Source organism: Antrostomus carolinensis, unplaced genomic scaffold (genome assembly GCF_000700745.2).
Source record: "Antrostomus carolinensis isolate BGI_N321 unplaced genomic scaffold, ASM70074v2 scaffold350, whole genome shotgun sequence".
Classification (NCBI taxonomy): domain Eukaryota; kingdom Metazoa; phylum Chordata; class Aves; order Caprimulgiformes; family Caprimulgidae; genus Antrostomus; species Antrostomus carolinensis.
In genome coordinates, this window is record NW_010286228.1 from 8,773 (window position 1) to 28,540 (window position 19,768).

Below are 19,768 nucleotides of genomic sequence, written 5' to 3' on the forward strand. Positions count from 1 at the left end.
AAACACCTCTGTGAATCTGTATTTGTGAGGGGAAGGACTGTCTTGAAAAGAAGAAGGTGGAGAGAAGCTGGAGGAGAGGCCATTGACCTGAATGAAAGACAACCATTGGCCTAAGCAAAGGGAGAGTTTCATTGTCAGGAGGAAGGAGGAGGAGAGGGAGGACAGAGAACCTCAGACACCCAGTTCAACCGCATGGAGTAGGAGAAAGCAAAGGAGGTCCCTGCAGCCCATGGAAGTCCAACAGCAGATGCCCATGTGTAGGCCATGGAGGACTCCATGCTGGAGCAAAAAGCCAAGCCCAGGGGCAAGTGTGATGCAATTGAGACCCCAAGAGACGCTCAGTGCCAGAGCAGGGGTGGACCCACAGAGCCAGGCAAGGGTGGAGGTGCGCTGGACTGGAGGCCCATCCACAGCCCGTGGATGTCCCCATGTGGGAGTCAGGAGCTGTGCCCAAAGAGGTCTATGTCTCCGTGGGAAGTTCACTTTGTTCTTGAACTTTCATGCTAGAGCGGCCACGGTGAACTGACTACAACCCCTATTCCCTGTCCCCTGGGGTGGAGAAGGTAGAGAAATCGGGAGCAAAGTGATTTGAGCCCGGGAAGAAGGGAGGGGTGGGGGGAAGGTGTTGTAAGATGTGGTTGTTATGTGTCACTGTGCTACTCGGATGATTGGTAATTAATTAAATTGATTTTTCTTCCCCAAGTTGAGTCTGTTTTGCCCGTGACCATAACTGGTGAGTGAGCCATCCCTGTCCTTCATTCCTAATCCCATGCCCCCTTTGTTGTGATTCCCTTCCCATTTCACCGGGTTGGGGGAGTGAGTGCAGGACCCCATGGTCCTACTGTGGGTGAAACCACCACATCCTATGAAACCCCAAGGCCTTTATTCTGTATCTTAGTAAGCACATGCATAGTGACAATAATATAGTCAGGAATTCCTGCTCGCGCTGTCTGCAGACAGTTTTACAAATGAAGCTGTAGTGTTACATGTAAGCTGCTTCTTTTAATGTTCAGGCTACTGCAAGAGCAGAGTTAGCAAACCTGATTAACAGAACCCTAGCAAGATTACAGGGAAGGTTAGTAACCACTAAAACACTGCCTGTGGTATAAGCCTGAAGGGAGAGAACACTTGTACCTTCACCTGCACTCAGCTGCTGACTTGGCTTTTAATTATTATAAGCATTTAAGAGACTTGCTTTCTCTGACAGTTTGACTAGAAACAAAGCACTTCTATGGTCTAGGGAATAGGCCTGGTTACAGCTTAAACTTCCTCACAGAAGAAACATGGCAATTCCTTAGCATATAAATTATAACAAAAATATAAAAGTTCTTATAATCTCTACTGGGATGCAATGATTTCCAATACAAATCACAGGTTTAACAACCAAGAATGAAGAGGAATATTCCAACAAATCATAATGAATTATCAGCTTACCATCAACAAGGGAAGGGATAGATCTCTCATTGTCTGAATTTGAGAAAAGGATCAGCTCCTTGTTAATGAAGTCATTGTAAGTCAAATGTTTTGTTGCTGTACCATACAAAAATTGCTGAAAAAAAACCACATGCGTTATTCATTCAATACAAAAATTACATTACATTTAAACCTCACTCCCCAGATTCTTTACTATTACTCAGGACTCACCTCAGGAAGGCCATGTAGCCGACGCTGTCGTCTGTCCTCCATGAAGTTCGTTAACCATTCTTTTCGGTCATCAATCTTCTTCTTACTGAAGGCCTGAAAAGATTCCAAGTGCACTAAATTATCAGCATACATATGCTTGTGTAAACTTATGTTACTTTAGTTAGAATTTTAAGTGTACAGCACTATCTGAACAAGTATTCTCAATAATACTTATTTGGACAAGATAATTCATATAACTAATGTTTACATTTAAGCAGCAGTACAAGCACATGACCTTGCAGACATTCTTGCACAAGACTTTGAAGTGACCAATTTCTCACTGATTGTAATTTAAATTTATATGACTTTCCTGAAACCTGTACACATTTAGACAAATCTTATCATTCTTATTCCTTTCTTCACATCAGAGTTGTCCTATGATATACAAATTTAAAGGTGTTTGGATCTTTCCACAAATAATTTTAAGGTTGGGCTCATCATTTAGACTGAACTATAACCGGCTGTCATCAAGAAAATTAACTGAAGGTATTAGAAAAAATACTCCGTTCTTCTTGTCTTCCCCATGCCCTGTTTGCTCTGTCAGCCACAGAATGCCAAAAATTTGTAGATGTTCCTGAGTGGCTGGCTCTAGTCCTCCTAAGAAAATTGTCAACTTGACAAAATTGACACTGCATAAAAAGACTAAGCCAGAATTTAGGCGAGCTGACTGAGGGTCTTAATCTTCTATCACTACAAGAAGACACAGGAGTGTTCTGAAAGACTTTGTCCTGTTACAGAAACAGAGTTCCCCTCCAGTGAGTTTCTTCTCCAGAAGACTAAGAGAAGAATATATAAAAACTAAGTATGTGGTACAAGTGAAATTTCAACTAAAAATTTTGTGAGTTGTTGAAGTACCGGCTTTTTTTCTCAGGGAATAATATACAGAGACTCCATCATGCCCTGATTTCAACCACTCTCCTGTGTAAGATGACAGTCATCAGTGCTATTTTTTTTTTTTAAAGGACTCTAATTGGAGCATTCCAAAAGAGCTCAATGAGTAGTTTAATTTCCCTGGAGACGATGGTATTACAAAATAAATAGTAAACCATAGTAACTTACTCTCTGAGAAAGGCACTAAGTGATAACACCCTGTTTTGCATCATGGGTATGGGTTAGAAGGGACCTTAAAGATCACCTAGTTCCAACGAGCAGCAACACCTTCCACTAGACCAGGTTGCTCAAAGCCTCATCCACACTTGAACACTTCCAGGGAGGGGCATCCACAACTTCTCTGGGCAACCTGTTCTAGTGTCTCACCACCCTCACAGTAAAGAATTTCTTCCTAATATCTAATCTAAACCTACTCTCAGATTGACTGCCTTTGTGAACAAAGCTTGACAACTCACACACAGTATCAGCCATCTGAAGGTTTAGTAAAAACGTGACTAAATTCTTAAAATTTTCTTCTAGCTCCTTTCAGTGTATCTACACTTTTTCTAGATGACCAAACTGACCAATGACCAAGAGCTGAATCAGCATAAAAATTATTTTAATAAAATAAAAATAGTATTAATAGAACAAAAAGGTTGAAAAGTATTCTTGAATAGAATAAAATTTGTTTTGTTTCTCCACTTAAAATTGCTATTCTAAGACTTTATTTGCTGGCAAAATTGTTATTCATAAGGTTGAAGAATTTGCTATGTGAAATAATTTTTGTTTTCCTAGATCCCTAAGTAGATGTGAAACATTTATTTGGGTTCTATTGCATTTCTCAGAATACTCCTTTGTGTGTTGTGTCTTTAAAAGCAAGTCTGAATACAATGTTTCTTGATATTGACACCAGACAAAATTATCAAAGCTACTAAGCAGAAGGTAGAGCTGATTTTGTAGTGTGGATAAAGCTCTTATTACAAAATTTCAAGTCTTTTCCAAAAAGCTTCTTTCTGTCCCAAAAACATCTTTTTCAGTTACTCCAAAAAAGATCCTGTTAGGACTTCCCCACATGCCATTTTCAGCAAACAATGGAAACTAAAAAGCATTTTTATAAGTTCTTACCAGTGTAATGGCAGCATCATCTTCAGGACCAGCATATCGAAATAAGATACGATGTCTTTCCATGTCAGCAAAATATTCTTTTGCTTCCTTAGCAGTGCTGGTACCCAAACCTGTACAATAAAAATAAACAGTTACTCCATATTAAAAATTTAAGTTTTATTATTTTATCCCTTTTATTTTACTGGGAATATTATAAAATCATTACAGAAGATACTATCATCAGAACAGCTACAAATAAAACTTCATAGCACCCATTGATTATGTATTTTTAGATCCATGAGGTTCACTTATTTGTTTTTAAACAAACCTTTGTAGTATTTTATCTTCCATGCTTTATGATTCTCCATATGCTTCTTCCACTCATCAAATTCAGGAATACTATAGAATGAAAGTTCTTGCTTATTTTTGCTTGCCTTAAAAAAAAAAAAAAGAAAAAGAAAAACTAATCAACTTTACTGTTGCATTATAAGTAATACATAAAATCTCATGAATAGAACCCATACCTTTACAATAGGAGTGATGAATTCCTCAAGAAAACCATGTTTCAACAGTGATGGCCAATTGTGGTGAATAAAGTTGATCAACAAGCCTTTTATGTGAGATCCATCTTGATCCTAAATCAGAACATGAAAACATGAAGCAATCTTATAAAATGTCAGATCCCCCAACACCAACAAAAAACACCCCCCAAAAAACCCAACAAACAACCCACTCACTGGCCTGGATACATCAAAACAATGTCTGCTGACAGAAAACTTAGAAGGGGACGGTTAGTTTTAATTTGGATTCCAAACTGGACCTGGGTATAAAATAGCCACCTCTGACCAGCACTATCCCTCAGCTAATAATAAGCTCTTCCAAGCCAACTGCACAGTTGCAGCTCAAAGGTTTCTTTGCCTGTGGCATGTTTTCTCTGAGAGCTAGACAGCTCTCCTAGGCACCATGGAGCTGAACCTTTGTGGAAGAAAGCCAAGCCTGGCACACGGTTTTCACTGGTGTTAAGACACTTGATAGTTCAACCTCTTTGGGAAAAAGTAACAAAGCTTCACAAATATCCAAAGCATAGGATTCCTACACTTCTGAAATCTTAACAATACACACACACTTCATGAGATTATCCAAAAATAATTGTCTGCATTCTTGTCTCTATCAGACTTTCTAGTGTTACTACCTCATCTACTCTTCAATTTTGTATTTACTTTAAACATATTTTTCAGTTATCAAAAGCATTCTTGTTTATACATGGTTTTGGGGGGGTTTTTTGGCATCTCTGCTACTGTGCAGCAAAGTAACCTCTCACATTAGGGATTCCCTCTGAATACATCCATATTGTCATAACACAGAGGCAGGCTATAATGCACAGAAAAGCAACCTACCAAATTGCAGCAAACCACATTTTAAGAAGCTCTGCATGTTAAACCCCGTGAATTTCAGACTAACCTGATCGGTCATTATCATAATTTTTCCATATCTCAAACTTTTCAGAGATTCTGGATCTTCATAGCTTTTCTTGTACTGTAGTCCAACTATTTTGATGATGTTGTTGATTTCTGCATTTTCCATAATCTGTATAAAAAGGTCATCTTTGCAGTCAGTGTAAAAAGCAGAAATTCAGGAATATCCCAATCTTTTTTAGGTGGGCTTTATAACTACTTTTTCAATGCACTCAAATTCATAACCTTTTTATCCCCAGCCCTCTTTTTACACTTGTAAATACTTCTGTACATGCAAATTGCCAAGACTGCACCACTCCGTTTCTCCTCTACAGACAGAGCACTTTGAGTCCAGAAGGCAGGGAGAAAAGTGCATGTAAGAAAAAGTCATCTCACAAAGCTGCCTTCTCCTTCCGCTATTGCTATTGACGTCCATAACACAACTCCTATTACGGACAAAGTATGGAGTATAGCAGAAGTAATGCAATAAATAGGGTAATGCTGCTGCCTCACACTTGGGAATAAACAAAATCACATGGCAACAGAGAGAATATAAAATTTTAGGTTATTTAAGTATTTATGTAAAATGTTAATATGAGTCATAGCAGAATTTCCTTGCATTTGTGAGGAAACAAACTTTATCATTCACTACTACACATAATATTTCCATGCTTATCCCTGGCTTTAAAGTAGCTGGTACTTTATGACATTCCAGCCACAAGATTTTAATGAAAAAAATAAAAATTAAAATATGAAGATGTAACCCTAGAAATAAAGAAAATAAACAAGAGATATCCATTTGTCAACTAAAAGGAGATGACAAGATTTACCTGTTTGTGAGAAGCTTCTCGAACATTGAGAATTTTACCCCTGAGTGGGAATACTCCATATCTGTCTCTGCCAATAACCCCTAAGCCAGAGACAGCTAAAGATTTGGCAGAGTCTCCTTCTGTTAATATTAATGTGCAGTCCAAGGAATGTTTGCCACCTACAGTCCAGGACGAAGTAGAAACAAGGCAAAAAACAACAAGCTTAACTTTTAAACATAAATAACAAATACAACTGTGTAAGTCATGAATATTCTTCCTACTCTACGTCAGGTAATTTAAATAGGCTGAATTTCTGGTTTTAGGGATGGCCCTCAATACCACTAAAACTACACAACAAGAATGAGTATTCTTGCCCTTAGTAATGCATTACAGATTACTATGGACACAAACTAAAATAGACAAAATGGGATGCAATGGTGGCACATCTTATATCATGGTCCCCACATGTTCTGCACAAAAAAACCCCAAAACAAAACAACAACAACAACAAAAAAACCCAAACCAAAACCCAGATTGCTTCTGTACCTTTGCCATTTCATTTTTTTTGTCCTGCAAATTTCTTACACACATACATTATGCATGTCTGAGTAATACACAGGAGTCATTTCCCATTCTGCATTTCCCCTTTTCTCACAGTATATTTTTCAGAAGTAATTTACTAAATTACATTTTGGGGGGGTATCTTTTTATTGTCCATTGGCTGAAGCCAGGCAACTGTAAGAAAACTTGACAGAAAAGCTGAAAGGATCAAACATTTGCTCTTATACATTCTCAGAAATTTGCTGAACGGAAGAAACAAACCTTTACTAATAGTGTAATTTTGATTCTACAAGACATACTGCATTTTGGTGCCTATGTCCACTGTGCTCAAAACTGGTATGACATGTATATTCTGTTTATTGCAGCAGTTGAATAGATGTTCTAAATAATAAGCAGGTTCAAAAAAGGAATCCACCCTTTTCCAAGGATGCAAATGGTCATTAAGCAGTTTGGTTATTTTATCAAGGCTAAGCAGTAGGAAAGACTGCAAAAAATTGCAAGCTGATTGAGTCTTATCTACTCTTGGTAAGACAGTTTTGAATATATTGGCATTTAAAATAGGTACTTTGATGTGCCTTTACCTGGTAGGTAAAAACAACCCTGCACTTCCTATTACACAGAACTTACATTCAACAGCTTTGGTCTTCTGAATCAGACATGTGGCTTAATACAATAGAAATTAGGCAGCTATTCACACTGTAGCAAAAGGTGTCAATAGGTACCATGCTGTCAGCAACACAGAATCAAATACCAAGAAAAATACTAGTCTGCTGTTTGAGAATATGACCGGGGTGTTTTTCCTAAATTAACTGCAGAAAACACATCTGAATATCATCCAGTTACACTTTCTTCTGGAATAGATGGGATCGTTAGCAATTAATTTCTTGGAAACAAAATGTGCCACATATTTTCCTAACACAGCCCCAAAAAACTCAGAGAAAACTACATGAACTGGTAGGTTCAAAGAATGCTTCTATACATTACCAGATTTGGTAATATAGCTGCTCCCTTACAATCCTATATTTATATTCCTGCTTCTCAATTTTTCCTTTCATTTCTACTTCTCCTTCAACAAGCCCATAGAACTATGTGTACCTCATGAAGATCCCAAGAAAGTAAGAATGACCAGATATAGGAGTCAGCACCTCTTTTCAGTGGGAGAAGGAAGTGAGTATGTCACTGTACGGATACATCTCTCTCTTATTCCTAAGTGGTAACCAGTATTGATTTAAAAATTCAGTGGTATCTGGCACTCAAGAAACCTGTGGATGGATGCTGGACTTCAGCTACAACTTCACTTCTGAAGTGAAAATAAAATCTAAAAACCACAGGAAGAATTAAAGCCAGAGGGGTCAGTGGACAGACACTGTTCTCTTCCAGCTGCACTCTACTTCAGTCCAACTACTACTGGCACCTACTATTAGAAACCAAAGCCAACTCTCTTCCCTCCTCTGATTTGAGGTGCTTCTGAAAGTGGAATTCCTCAGATCCTTACAAATATTTATTTGTCCCAAATCACAGAATGGTAGCAGTTGGAAGGGACCTCCGGAAATCTTCTAGTCCAACCCCCCTGCCAAAGCAGGTTCACCTAAAGCAGGCAGCACAGGAAAGTGTCCAGGTGGGTTTTGAACATCTCCAGAGATGGAGACTCCACAACCTCTCTGGGCAGCCTGTCCGAGTGCTCTGACACCCTCACAGTAAAGAAGTGTTTCCTCATGTTTAAGTGGAACCTCCTGTGTTACAGCTTGTGCTCGTTGCCCCTTGTCCTATCACTGGCCACCACTGAAAGGAGTCTGGCCCCATCCTCTTGACACCCGCCCCGTAGATATTTATAAACATTAATAAGCTCCCCTCTCAGTCTTCTCTTTTCTGGGCTAAACAGACCCAGCTCTCTCAGTCTTTCCTCACAAGAAAGATGCTCCAGCCCCTTAATCATCTTCACAGCCCTCCGCTGGACTCTCTCCAGAGGTTCTCTGTCTCTCTTGAACTGGGGAGCCCAGAACTGGACACAGGATTCCAGATGTGGTCTCACCAGGGCAGAGTAGAGGGGGAGGAGAACCTCCCTTGACCTGCTGGTCACACTCTTCTTACTGCACCCCAGGAGACCACTGGCCTTCTTGGCCACAAGTGCACATTGTTGGCTCATGGCCAACTCGTCATCCACTAGCACTCCCAGGTCCTTCTCTGCAGGACTACTTTCCAGCATGTCAACCCCCAACCTGTACTGCTGCCTGGGGTTGTTCCTCCTCATGTGCAGGACCCTACACTTGCCCTTACTGAACTTCATCAGGTTCCTCTGTGCCCAGCTCTCCAGCCTGTCCAGATCTCACTGGATGGCAGCACAGCCTTCCGGTGTATCAGCCACTCCTCCCAGTTTAGTGTCATCAGCAAACTTGCTGAGGGTACACTCAGTCCCTTCATCCAAGTCACTGATGGATATTGAATAGGACTGGACCAAGTACTGACCTGTACAGATTACAGATAACCCTCTGTGTGACATGTATGAATGTCTTGAAGCAATCTGCCTGAAACTGTATCTTCAAGCATCAGTTAAACATTTTCTCCAGCTCATGGAGAGGTTTGAAATTCTTTTGAAAAGACTATTTGTAACTGTGTAAATCTTCACAATGTGCTTAGTGCACATTCATAACAAACATTCATTTGGCAAAAAGTTTAATTTTTTGGACCTAGAAAAGTGATCATCACCCCTCACACACAGGAGCACGTACAGTCTTTACTTCACCTGGCCCTGAGAATCCTCAATCCTTTCTATTAAGATCCCAAAGACAGAAAGATTGATAGTTAAACAGCATTTTGTCTGTGTGCTCATTAAAGAACTTCCATGGCATCTGGACTTCTTTTTTACCTTATGTTAAGAAACATCAAGCTTTCACTCAGATGCAGTCATCAAATAAAGTGCACTGCAACCAGTTCTCAAGAGCAGAGTAATCAACACACACTCAGCTACACTGAAGGAGTATCATCTTCTGTATCATCTTCTGCCTTCCCTTTCTCAATGAAAGCAGTTTTTTATTGAGGTCCAAGATCCAGATTATAGTATTAGCTCAGTTCTTGTGCAAAAAGAACAAAACATTCCTAGTGATTTTCAAGAGCAACCAGATGATCCATATGGTACCTTCGGTCTTCAGAAAGAAAGGACTAAAGAACTTTTTACTAAGTGTATTATTTGTGATCCTCCAATTTAAAACATCTCTGTCAGTATATATAACACTTCAGAAAGTCAGGCCAAGTGAAAATATGACAACACACATGGTATTCAGAAACTGAATGCCTCTTTGCCTTCCTGTGTGTCCACCCCAAATGTGCAAAGCCTTCAATGTGAGAAATCTAGTATGTTCCAGATCTTCAATAAACTAATACCTGGGTAAGTCTCCTTGGGAGATGCAGAGTTCCTGCTCCCCACATAGGAATAACTAGGAAGAAGAGAAATACCTGGGTAACAGGGATCCAAGCCATGCAAAACTTTAAGCATCGGTGTTGAGCCCAAATGAATCCCTACATGCCTTCTTAGTTAAGGAAGTCTCAGGGTGAAAGGCAATACAATATTTTATTAGCTCCTCTGTTAGGAGTTCTTTCTTCCCCCAACCCCTAGTGAAAAACACTGAGTAAGAAGTGATTTTGAAGCCTGGTCTCCAAAGCAGAGCTAAAAAAAACCACAAAAACCCTATGAAGAAAGTGTGTTCAGAATTATTCATTATGTTATTTATGAGCATGAGGCTTGATACCCATAAAAACAGAGCATCTCTCCAAGCACATGATCTTCTAGGTATGAAAAATGGCAGGAACATGCATCTGACTAAAGAATAAAAATTCCACAAGCACAACACTAGTTAAAGGAGACAGATTATCAACTTTTGACACAAAATGACATCTAAAATACTGATGAAAACTCAATTTAATAAATTAATAGCCTGAGCCCAAGGAATCAAAAAGAAAGCCTCTTTACCAATCTTACTTGCTTTTGCCTACTTAACCCATCCATCTATTTTTCTGCCTTTGCTTAATATAAAAATGTATTAAAAATCAACTAACATTAACACAGACTGGCAACATTTCAAGCTCTTTAGTCACATGTGCCCCTCAAATAATGCAAGGACAACTCCAATCCCATTGCTATTGGCACAAAGATTGCCAGCTGATCCCGATTCCTATCTGTGCTAGGAAGTAAACCAGCAGAGATTGCCAGTTTGCCCTATACTCCCAGACAGGAACCTAATGGCATTTAAAGTCTCATGAAAAAAGACTCTTGAGCCATTCCCTCAGGTCTGCACACTATGTGATCTACTTCCTATAGCCTGTAACCCTATGAAGATTCTGATCTTTTCATATTAGAAAGGTCAAGAAGACTAGTCACCTCCAAAATAGAATACTGCTAACACTATTCAGCTGGAAATCACAGTTAGAAAACACATGCTCTTCAATATGGAACTCGACTGCTGCTTTTGTTCAGCGTTATTAATTCTCTACTCTAGAGGACAGTGTTCCCGATATCAAACTCACCGTCATGCTTTAATTCTAGCTCTAGAAAGTTTAGAAAACTAGCAAGACTTTTACTAAAAAAATATATATAAGAATGAGAAATAAAGTCAGGTTTAAAATTATGATGTCTGTGAAAAAATCTATGAAACATTAAAGACATTAAAATTAAGTGCTCTTACCAGCATCATTAGCATCATCCAGTTTCGGAATGCCCTTGATTTTACTGTGTTTCACTGATGAACATTTTTTATTCAGCTGAGTTTGTGCCTTAAATTTGACCCAGTTCAAAATACTCTCTATAATACCACAGTTAGAGGCCTATAAGCAACAGATCAGAATTGTGGATGAGAAAAGTAAAGCTTCACACAGAAGATTCTTATCTCTCAATTTTAAGTCACTAATCTAACACTGTTTCTCAAAGCCCTCTAGATTTTAAAAACTTCAGCATATAAAAATTCAAGGATTTAACACATACTTTACTGTCTAGCATTTTATACACACAAAACCAAAACACAACACTCACACAGCTTCTTTTAATCTTAGAATTGGAGGAAGGAGGAAAAGAGGACTGAGACCTAATAAGGAACCTGCCTCCTGAACTTTGACAGCAAAAAGTAACCTTATGGAATATTTCTGACCATTTAAAGTTTCTTTGGAAATTACTGAAAATGGCTGAAACACAACCAAAAGCATTTAACAAGACTCTCTATCAATCATTTGAGAAACTGATAACATTTTAAGAAATACATCTGCAGTAAAAATAACATATTTTCTAAACTAATACTGCTTTAAGTTTGGTTTCACATCAAAAGAAAATACAAGCAGAGTAAAATACTGTGAGCTTTGACTTTTCATTATCCCCCATCATACAGCACTCACTGGTCAGAGATCCTGCTGCACATTGAACACCTCTGGAAATCAATGCTCACTTTTGGGAATATTACAAACACTGTAAACCAAACCCACTGATAGAAATACAACATATATAATAAAATCTGAAGAATGAATACAAGATTTTGTGGTGTTATTTTTTCCTATAAGTTCTGTAAGAATGTCACCAGTAACACAGAATTAGAAGAATAAAACACTATACAATAAGTTAAGTTTTGATGCCAAAAGGGTTGGCAGTGGCACCATGCTCCTTACTACTGGAGTCGCAGTTATGCAACTGGCACCAAATAGAATTTAGTATAATGAGTTCTGGCTAACAGAATTCTACTTTTCCTTCCTTGTATAGAAACGTGGTAGAGGAGAAACCTCTATCATGTATTTCTACTAATACATTAATTTGGAGTAGCAATTCTTAGTCTGTCTATAGCCAAAATTTCTAAACTTGTTGCCTGAGAATAATGATCACTTTGAATACTACAGCCAAAATTCTGCATTTCCTTGATTACAAGAAGAATAAGAAAATGTGACATGTTCCACCCCTCTCTTTTCACTTTAGTGAAAGAGAGGAAGGCTGATACCAAATAATAAGATACACAATATTCTCAACTTCAGAAAAGTATTTTAACATAAAAAATTTGGTCAAGGCCTCCTATGTCTAGGTTTTAAGAGTCAAATTCATTTCACCAATATAAATATCAGAATCTCCAACAAATGAGCTGGTCAGGTGATTCTCGCTTTTAAATCCAGTGCAACTGCCGAAGCACAGTTATTGTGTCCACTAGTAAGGCCAGAGAATGGACAGAAGTTCCTCCATCCCATTTTCACAGTACACTAATGTCACTAGAGTACCATAATGCACTAATTAATCTTCTGCTGCATAACATACATACACTCGATCCAGTACGTCAATTCTTGCTTCAAAGAAAAAAAATACACTTTACTTACTGCTTTAAAAAATTTCTCAGATAGCTGGCACTTGGACCCAAAACTTTTAGGCTGCAATGTCATGTTTTCCTTTGTCTGGGAATCAAAGGATGGGTTTTCAATCAAGCAATTAACAAAAACCCATATATGATTCTTCACCTGTTGAAAACATAGAAACCAATTTACTCAAAGTTAACACGTTCATATTTTTCAATATTTTTGTATAAAGTTACTTGCCTGAAATGGTTTCACTGAAACTCCAGCTTTATTCTTCTTTTTCACCACTTCTATCAGTTTGCCCACAACCTGATCCACCACGTAATCAACATGCCTACCACCCTTCGAGAAGGAAGAGAAAAAAAAATTAATTTCCTAATAGCTTTTAGCCATATTAACAAAGTTCCTGTACACACACTTAAATTGGAAAATTCATGCACATTAACTTGCAGCATAACAAAGGAAAATTTGTTTTAGTTTCTTTTTCATGTCATTCAGTCTTCATACAACTGAGGATGATGGATGCTACACAGAACAGAAGAAGCAGGAGACCTTTCATTCACTGTACAGTGGTGGAATTCAAACGTAGCTGCTTATACCTTAAGAGTATGGCAGATCTGAAAATTACTCTGTAGCACTGGGATGGTACCTGCAACACCACGTGGCTGTCAAGTGGTATCTTTTTAACAGGCACATAAATAACTTTGGACTAAAACCATCACACATACGTTCACCAATTTAAACTTTTCCCATTTGGTTCATAAAAAAAAGTGTTCAAGAGCTCACCATCAGATATACAGCACCCATGCCTATTCCTTCCCAAAATTCATCTCACCTTTTCTCAGCTGTATTTACAGAACTCTCTGAAAAAATGCTATTAGCATTCTTTGCTAACCTTGGGCTTACGCGACAGCAAACAGAGAGCAAACTGCAAATAGCCAACCACAAAATCCAAGAAACTCTAAAAGAACAGAGCATGATAACATTAAGGAGATGAGCAGTTCTCCTTAAAACTCACCAGAGGCTGAGCCTGCTCCAAATTCATAGTTGATACAGCAACAAGAGATATATAACAGAGCATGCAGTTAACCATAAGCTGTCAAATTGAACAGTTTAGAAGACCACAAGGCAATAACTTGTGGCTACATAATCATGTTACCACCTGTCTTGTAGCAAACAAGAGCAGTCAGCTGGACGCCCTTACAGTTACTGCAGAAATGCAGAAGAAAAAAAATGGCTTATTAGCAATTTCTTGCACCATCACAATGAAGAAAAAAAAAAAAAAAAAAAAACAAAACCAGAAAGAATATATGGGATTTTCTTTCTATATTGCACCATAACAGCTAAAAGTGAAATGTTCACAGTGCCTGTCTCTATCCTTGCCTCTACCCTAGAAAAAAGGGGTAGTTTCAGTACTGGTTGTCCTTGCTTAAGGCCTTTCCAAATATAGATAGTTCAATTGAAGCCATTATTGCAAGAAAACTTTTGGTAGAGGCAGCGTATCCACCTCCCAACTACGATCCCTAGCACAACAGACCCTGAGGAAGGGACACTTACGTACTTAAACTTTGGAAGTAACAAGGCAGAAAAGTTACCTTTTTGCAGCCATATATACCTCATGCTTTGCAATATGGCAGGGTGATGAAAATATATATTATTTTCAATGTTTAAATAGTGGTTTTACTATTGATGAAATTCAGCCGAAATAGGGAAGCACTAGGCATTTGAATACCTTCAGAAGGTGCCCCAGAGCTTCTAACAACTTCTCTAGCTACAATTCTCTTTGGATTTAAACTTTAAACCAGCTACAAAAAATACCCCCAAAACATACCACTAGAAAAAAAAGTAATTTTGATATTAAATTGCTTGAAAAAGAAAGTTTTCTGGGAATAAAAGTTCTATTATAGATATATTACATCCTAACAATGACTACTGGTATGCACGTGTAAAAGGAACCTAACAATTATGGGGTATATTCTACAATGCAGGAGTAATTTGAATCAGAGCTGTCAGTAAAGACTAGATTGGAATAGAACATTTCAGTTGAAAGGGACCTACAATGATCATACAGCCCAACTGCCTGACCACTTCAGGGCTGACCAAAAGTTAAAGCATGTTGTTAAGGGCACTGTCCAAATGCCTCAAACACTGACAGTCTTGGGGCATGGACCACCTCTCTGGGAAGTCTGTTCCAGTACACTGACAGTCTTGGGGCATGGACCACCTCTCTGGGAAGTCTGTTCCAGTGTTTGACCACCTGTTCTGTAAAGAAATGCTGCCTAATGTCCAGTCTAAACCTCCCCTGGCACAGCTCTGAGCCACTCCACGCATCCTGTGACTGTATCCCAGGGAGAAGAGATCAGCACCTCTCTCTCCACTTACCCTCCTCAAAAAGCTGTATAGAGCAATGAGGTCACCCCTCAGCCTCCTTTTCTCCAAACGAGACAAACCCAGTGTCCTCAGCTGCTCCTCACAGGACATTCCTTCCGGCCCTTTCACCAGCTTTGTTGCCATCTTCTAGACACATTCAAAGACTTACACACCCTTCTTAAATTGTGGGGCCCAGAACTGCACACAGCACTCCAGGTGAAGCTGCACCAGTGCTGAATATAGTGGGATAATCGCCTCTTTTGACCGTCTGGTGATGCTGTGTTTGATGCACCCCAAGATGCAGTTGGCCCTCCTGGCTGCCAGGGCACACTGATGGCTCATGTTGAGCATGCTGTTGACCAACCCCCCAGATCCCTTTCCAGAGGGCTGCTCTCCAGTCACCCCTCTCCCAGTTTTATGTCTGCCCAGCATCACTCCATCCTAGGTGCAGAATCCAGCATTTCAACTTGCTATATTTCATCCCATTATTAACAGCCAAATGCTCCAATCTATCTAGATCCCTCTACAAGTCCCTCAAAAGAGTCAACAGCACCTTATAGTTTGATATCATTGGCAAACTTGCTAACGGAGCATTCAACTCCTAGAATTGAACACTGAGGGAACACACTTAAACAGCACAAACCTATATCCTAGATAAAAAATTCCAGATTAGGTAGAACAACTAGTATTTGAAGGTTTGTATTCTGTAGTCTTTAATTCCATGGAACAACAACTACTGAAATTTCCTAAACAAATAGTGATAAATATGTTTAAATATTTTCAAGTCCGATGTGACACAACCTCCCTTACAGGTAAAATAACAGGCTTTCTTCACAAAGATGTCAAAAATATGAATGGTCCTAAAGCCCTGGCTATCTGACAGCTGTTTAGATTTTTGATTATTCAAGTGCCTTCCCTTAAATTTATAGACAAAAAGGTAAAATGAATATTAAAATGCTAAATTCTAGTGGCTGTTCAGAAAGTTCATAATGCTTTGACTAAAATCTATCATCTTGCAATAAAGAACGCAGTGATGCAGGCATACGCTATACAATTGATACCTACCTAACTCAGTGCTCAATATTTTACACAGAAGATCACCTTTGCTTAATATCAATCAGTGCCTTACAAAAACACAGACTAAATAATGGTTCCTTTTTCAGACCAATTCACATTAGGAGAGATAAGACAAACATCTATGGAAACATTCATCATCAGGTAACAAACAAAAAATTCTCCTCCTTTAAAGTTGTTTAAAAACTGAACTGAGGAGAAAAAAAGCTTTTGCTGGGTATGAGGATAGATAGGAAATAAGAAATGGAAAATAACAGAAACAAGAAAAAAGAGCAGCCAAAAAGACAGAGGAAAAGAACAAACCAGCAACCAAAAACCAAAAGTCAGGATTCTACGTTTTAAGGCAGAGTATGCATCTGAAAATACTGATGATGATGTAAAGTGTCTGAACTGATGGTAGATAGCAGCTGTGTACTCAATTTCATGTAGAAAGAAGAGATTAAAAGAAAAGAGACATGGTAAATATTATTAGTCATAACGAAAACCAGTACTTGCACTTTGAAGAAACCATATACGGTTTCTGTCAGTCTCTAGAGCCACCTACTAAACAGCAACACAAACCCCTAGTGAGCTTTAGAAGCACCATATATACAAGCATTTTTTCACAGCATTTCTTCTTAAAAAAAAAAATAAAATAATCAAAATCCATCAGAATTAAAACACAATAGTTTTTATTCACATATGGATGGGAGAGTTTCATCATAGGAGAGTTCAAGTGAAAGTTGATATATCAACATCCTGCCACTTTAAAGAAAAATAAAGCCATTTCCAAACTGTAAAGAAAAGCTACGACAGGAAAATATCACATTACATGTTTAAAAAGCATTCCACATTTGAATGGCTATTTTAAAGTGCATTACTTTTACTCATCACATTACTGAAGACTTATGCTTACAGGAATATCTCAGTATATTTTTGTATTTACAACTTTAGCAATTGTTTCTGAAGATTTAGCACTTCAAATACTTTGCTAAAACTAACATCTGACACATCAAAAATTAGTTACTTACCAGTAATTCTTCTTCTAAGAAGTTATTAGTTACTCTAACAGTTCCCCATTCCTGCGTCCATTCTTAGTGTGTAGCATTGAGTGAGGGATGTTCAGAGCTCAGAGCTGGGAACCTTTCAACCATCTCACCAGTAGGTGGCACATTTACCCACTACAGAAGCATAACAGCCTATAACTGCCCCAACTGTCAGCACAGTTCATACAAGACAGAAAAAGAAAAATACTCTCGAAACCTAGAGGGCTGTTCATGATTATCATGTATCATGTATCTCCTACTGTATCAGGAGAAAGAGCATTAAAACTGCATAACCGTCTTTTCCCAGAAGGTAACAATTATGACTGGATTCTAGTCTTGCAAACTTCAGGATGCAAAGACATCTAATGAAATGGTAATAACTAAAATCTTAAAAATGAAGCTTAAACTGGCTTCTATATACATTCTATTAATATTTTCATCAAAAGCCAACAGCCTCAATTAATTTGAAGGTAAGCCATATTTAAATTCTATGGACAGATAAATGGTTCATATGGCAAACAAATTCAGAACCTAAATATAAATTTGAAATTTTCACTGAATTAGCTATACAAATAAAATCCTATTTTCTTTTGCATTTGTTTTCTATTATGTTTATTTTATTAGAATAAATCTGAAAACGTCAAGCTCTGGAACAGTTCTGAATTTTTTGCTGAACTCTAGCAAATTTTAACAGGTTGGGCTGCTCCCTCCACCCTAGTCTACTCTCTGACACTGCATCTGTATTAACTGAGCATTTCTGCTAAAATGATTAGTAGTATTACAGTTAGCAGTGCCACCATATTAAAAAATATCATTAGCTGGTTACCTTAATAACTGAAATTCCTACTCCAATTTCTACTACAGCTGAAAGTTCTCAATCTGAAATTGAGAACTTGAGAAGACCATGTTTAACCAGTTTATACACAAGTCTTACCAAAAGGTTTTCTGCGCAACTGTAATAGCTACAAACATTCTTTCAAATGCTGCCTCAGAGCCTGAACTCAAATTCTGTGGTGGTCTACTGTGGCAAACTTGTGAATAAACAGAGACCCGACCAAGGTAACAAATTTGCAAGAACAAAACAAGGGAGTTGTGCCTCAACATACTGCCTGACCTTCTGCACATCCCTCAGAAAAAAAAACCAACCCAAAACAAAACAACCCTATCAACCTAAAAAAAATAAATCTGTTTGGAATTTAAAGCAAGTTTAAAAAAGGTGGAAGGGAAGTTATGACTGGGTTAAATTTATCCAGAAACAGAAATGAAAAGCTTTCAGCAAACAGCGATAAATGACCAAAAACAGCTGAAATGAGCTCCTCACCTGTTAGCAGATAAGGGGACAGGCAGTTGACGCAGTTAGTTACTAGCCATTATGTCTCATCAGTGGGTAGCTGCACATCAATTGCTGGTGAGGTGGTTCACCGGCCCGAACATTCCACATCCAGTCACACACATAAGGCATGGATTGGGAGAGTGGGAAAAACTAGAAATTACAACACTTACCTTTGAAGAATACACAGAACTTTTTCTATGAATTTTCTTAAATAATATATAACAATGTATGTGTAACTGCATGATGGGTGAAAATTGATCCAAAAGAGTCAAATTCAAAATCTTTTGAGTAAGTGTATGCAATATATTTAACTTAGGAGTCGGTAAGTAGTCTTTTTTTTCAAATACATTTTCTTCAGCTGATGATCAAGCATTATCAAGCTTCTCTACGTTGCCAGCTTCTTCATAAATATACTGTATCCATCTTTAAGGTCATGCTATTTTTCTTCTTTATGTTGCATAAAGAGGCCTGAATTAAAACTAAATTTTAACCTTTCAGCTACCAGATACGTTTGTTATCCCTAGTTTTGACAAATATCAGATAAGCATTTAATTAAAATGCACACTTAGAAAGAATTTATTCTAGAATGAAATAAACTTTCCCTCCTACATCTGAACACTGGTTCAGCTACACTGAAAATGACACTGGAAGATGTAGTAAAAATTATATTCCGCCAAAACACTGGCTACACATCATCTGCTACCAAGATTAACACTGATATTTCTGGGCAACTGCCTAGACTAGGGACTCCACTTAGTGTAACCACTGGTGTTTATAAATCACTTGTGCTACCATTAGAATTTTCTTCTGTTTGACTCTTTTAGAAGAGATCTGAGCAAGGAGGGATTTTTAAGTGTCTGATTAAAATTCTTATCTACCTCATCTTCTGGGGAAGCTCATGGTTAAGATTCCCTAAAACCAGCCTCAACAATCACTAGAATTGCTTGACTGTTGTTAGATGACTCATCTGGTGCAAACTGTGAAGAGCAGAAATGACAAAGACTTTCTTTCACCATGCTGGATTCCAGATTCCTAAACCTGGGCCATGACTGGCATAAATGACAGTTATGCCAGTTGATTTCAGGCGATTGCCTCGGTGCTTGACCGCCCCAGCAATTTGAGAAGCAAAAGATTGGACTTGAGTATGCTGAGGATATTGCTGGTTCATCCTAA

The 19,768-nt window shown here is 38.2% G+C and overlaps 1 protein-coding gene across 1 annotated transcript in view; it reads right to left on the minus strand.

The window, feature by feature from the left end:
- LOC104522937 (DNA topoisomerase II beta) overlaps positions 1-19,768 on the minus strand; it is a gene marked incomplete at its 3' end in the record, with an annotated part of 36,196 nt that overhangs the window by 8,624 nt on the left and 7,804 nt on the right. Inside the window, exons 8-17 of the mRNA XM_010165729.2 lie at positions 13,034-13,135; positions 12,818-12,955; positions 11,161-11,299; positions 5,942-6,099; positions 5,119-5,244; positions 4,182-4,292; positions 3,986-4,091; positions 3,679-3,788; positions 1,645-1,737; positions 1,435-1,549 (exon numbers count right to left, since the gene is read on the minus strand). Coding sequence (XP_010164031.2) covers positions 1,435-1,549; positions 1,645-1,737; positions 3,679-3,788; positions 3,986-4,091; positions 4,182-4,292; positions 5,119-5,244; positions 5,942-6,099; positions 11,161-11,299; positions 12,818-12,955; positions 13,034-13,135 — 1,198 coding nt within the window. The remainder of the gene's footprint in view (positions 1-1,434; positions 1,550-1,644; positions 1,738-3,678; positions 3,789-3,985; positions 4,092-4,181; positions 4,293-5,118; positions 5,245-5,941; positions 6,100-11,160; positions 11,300-12,817; positions 12,956-13,033; positions 13,136-19,768) is intronic.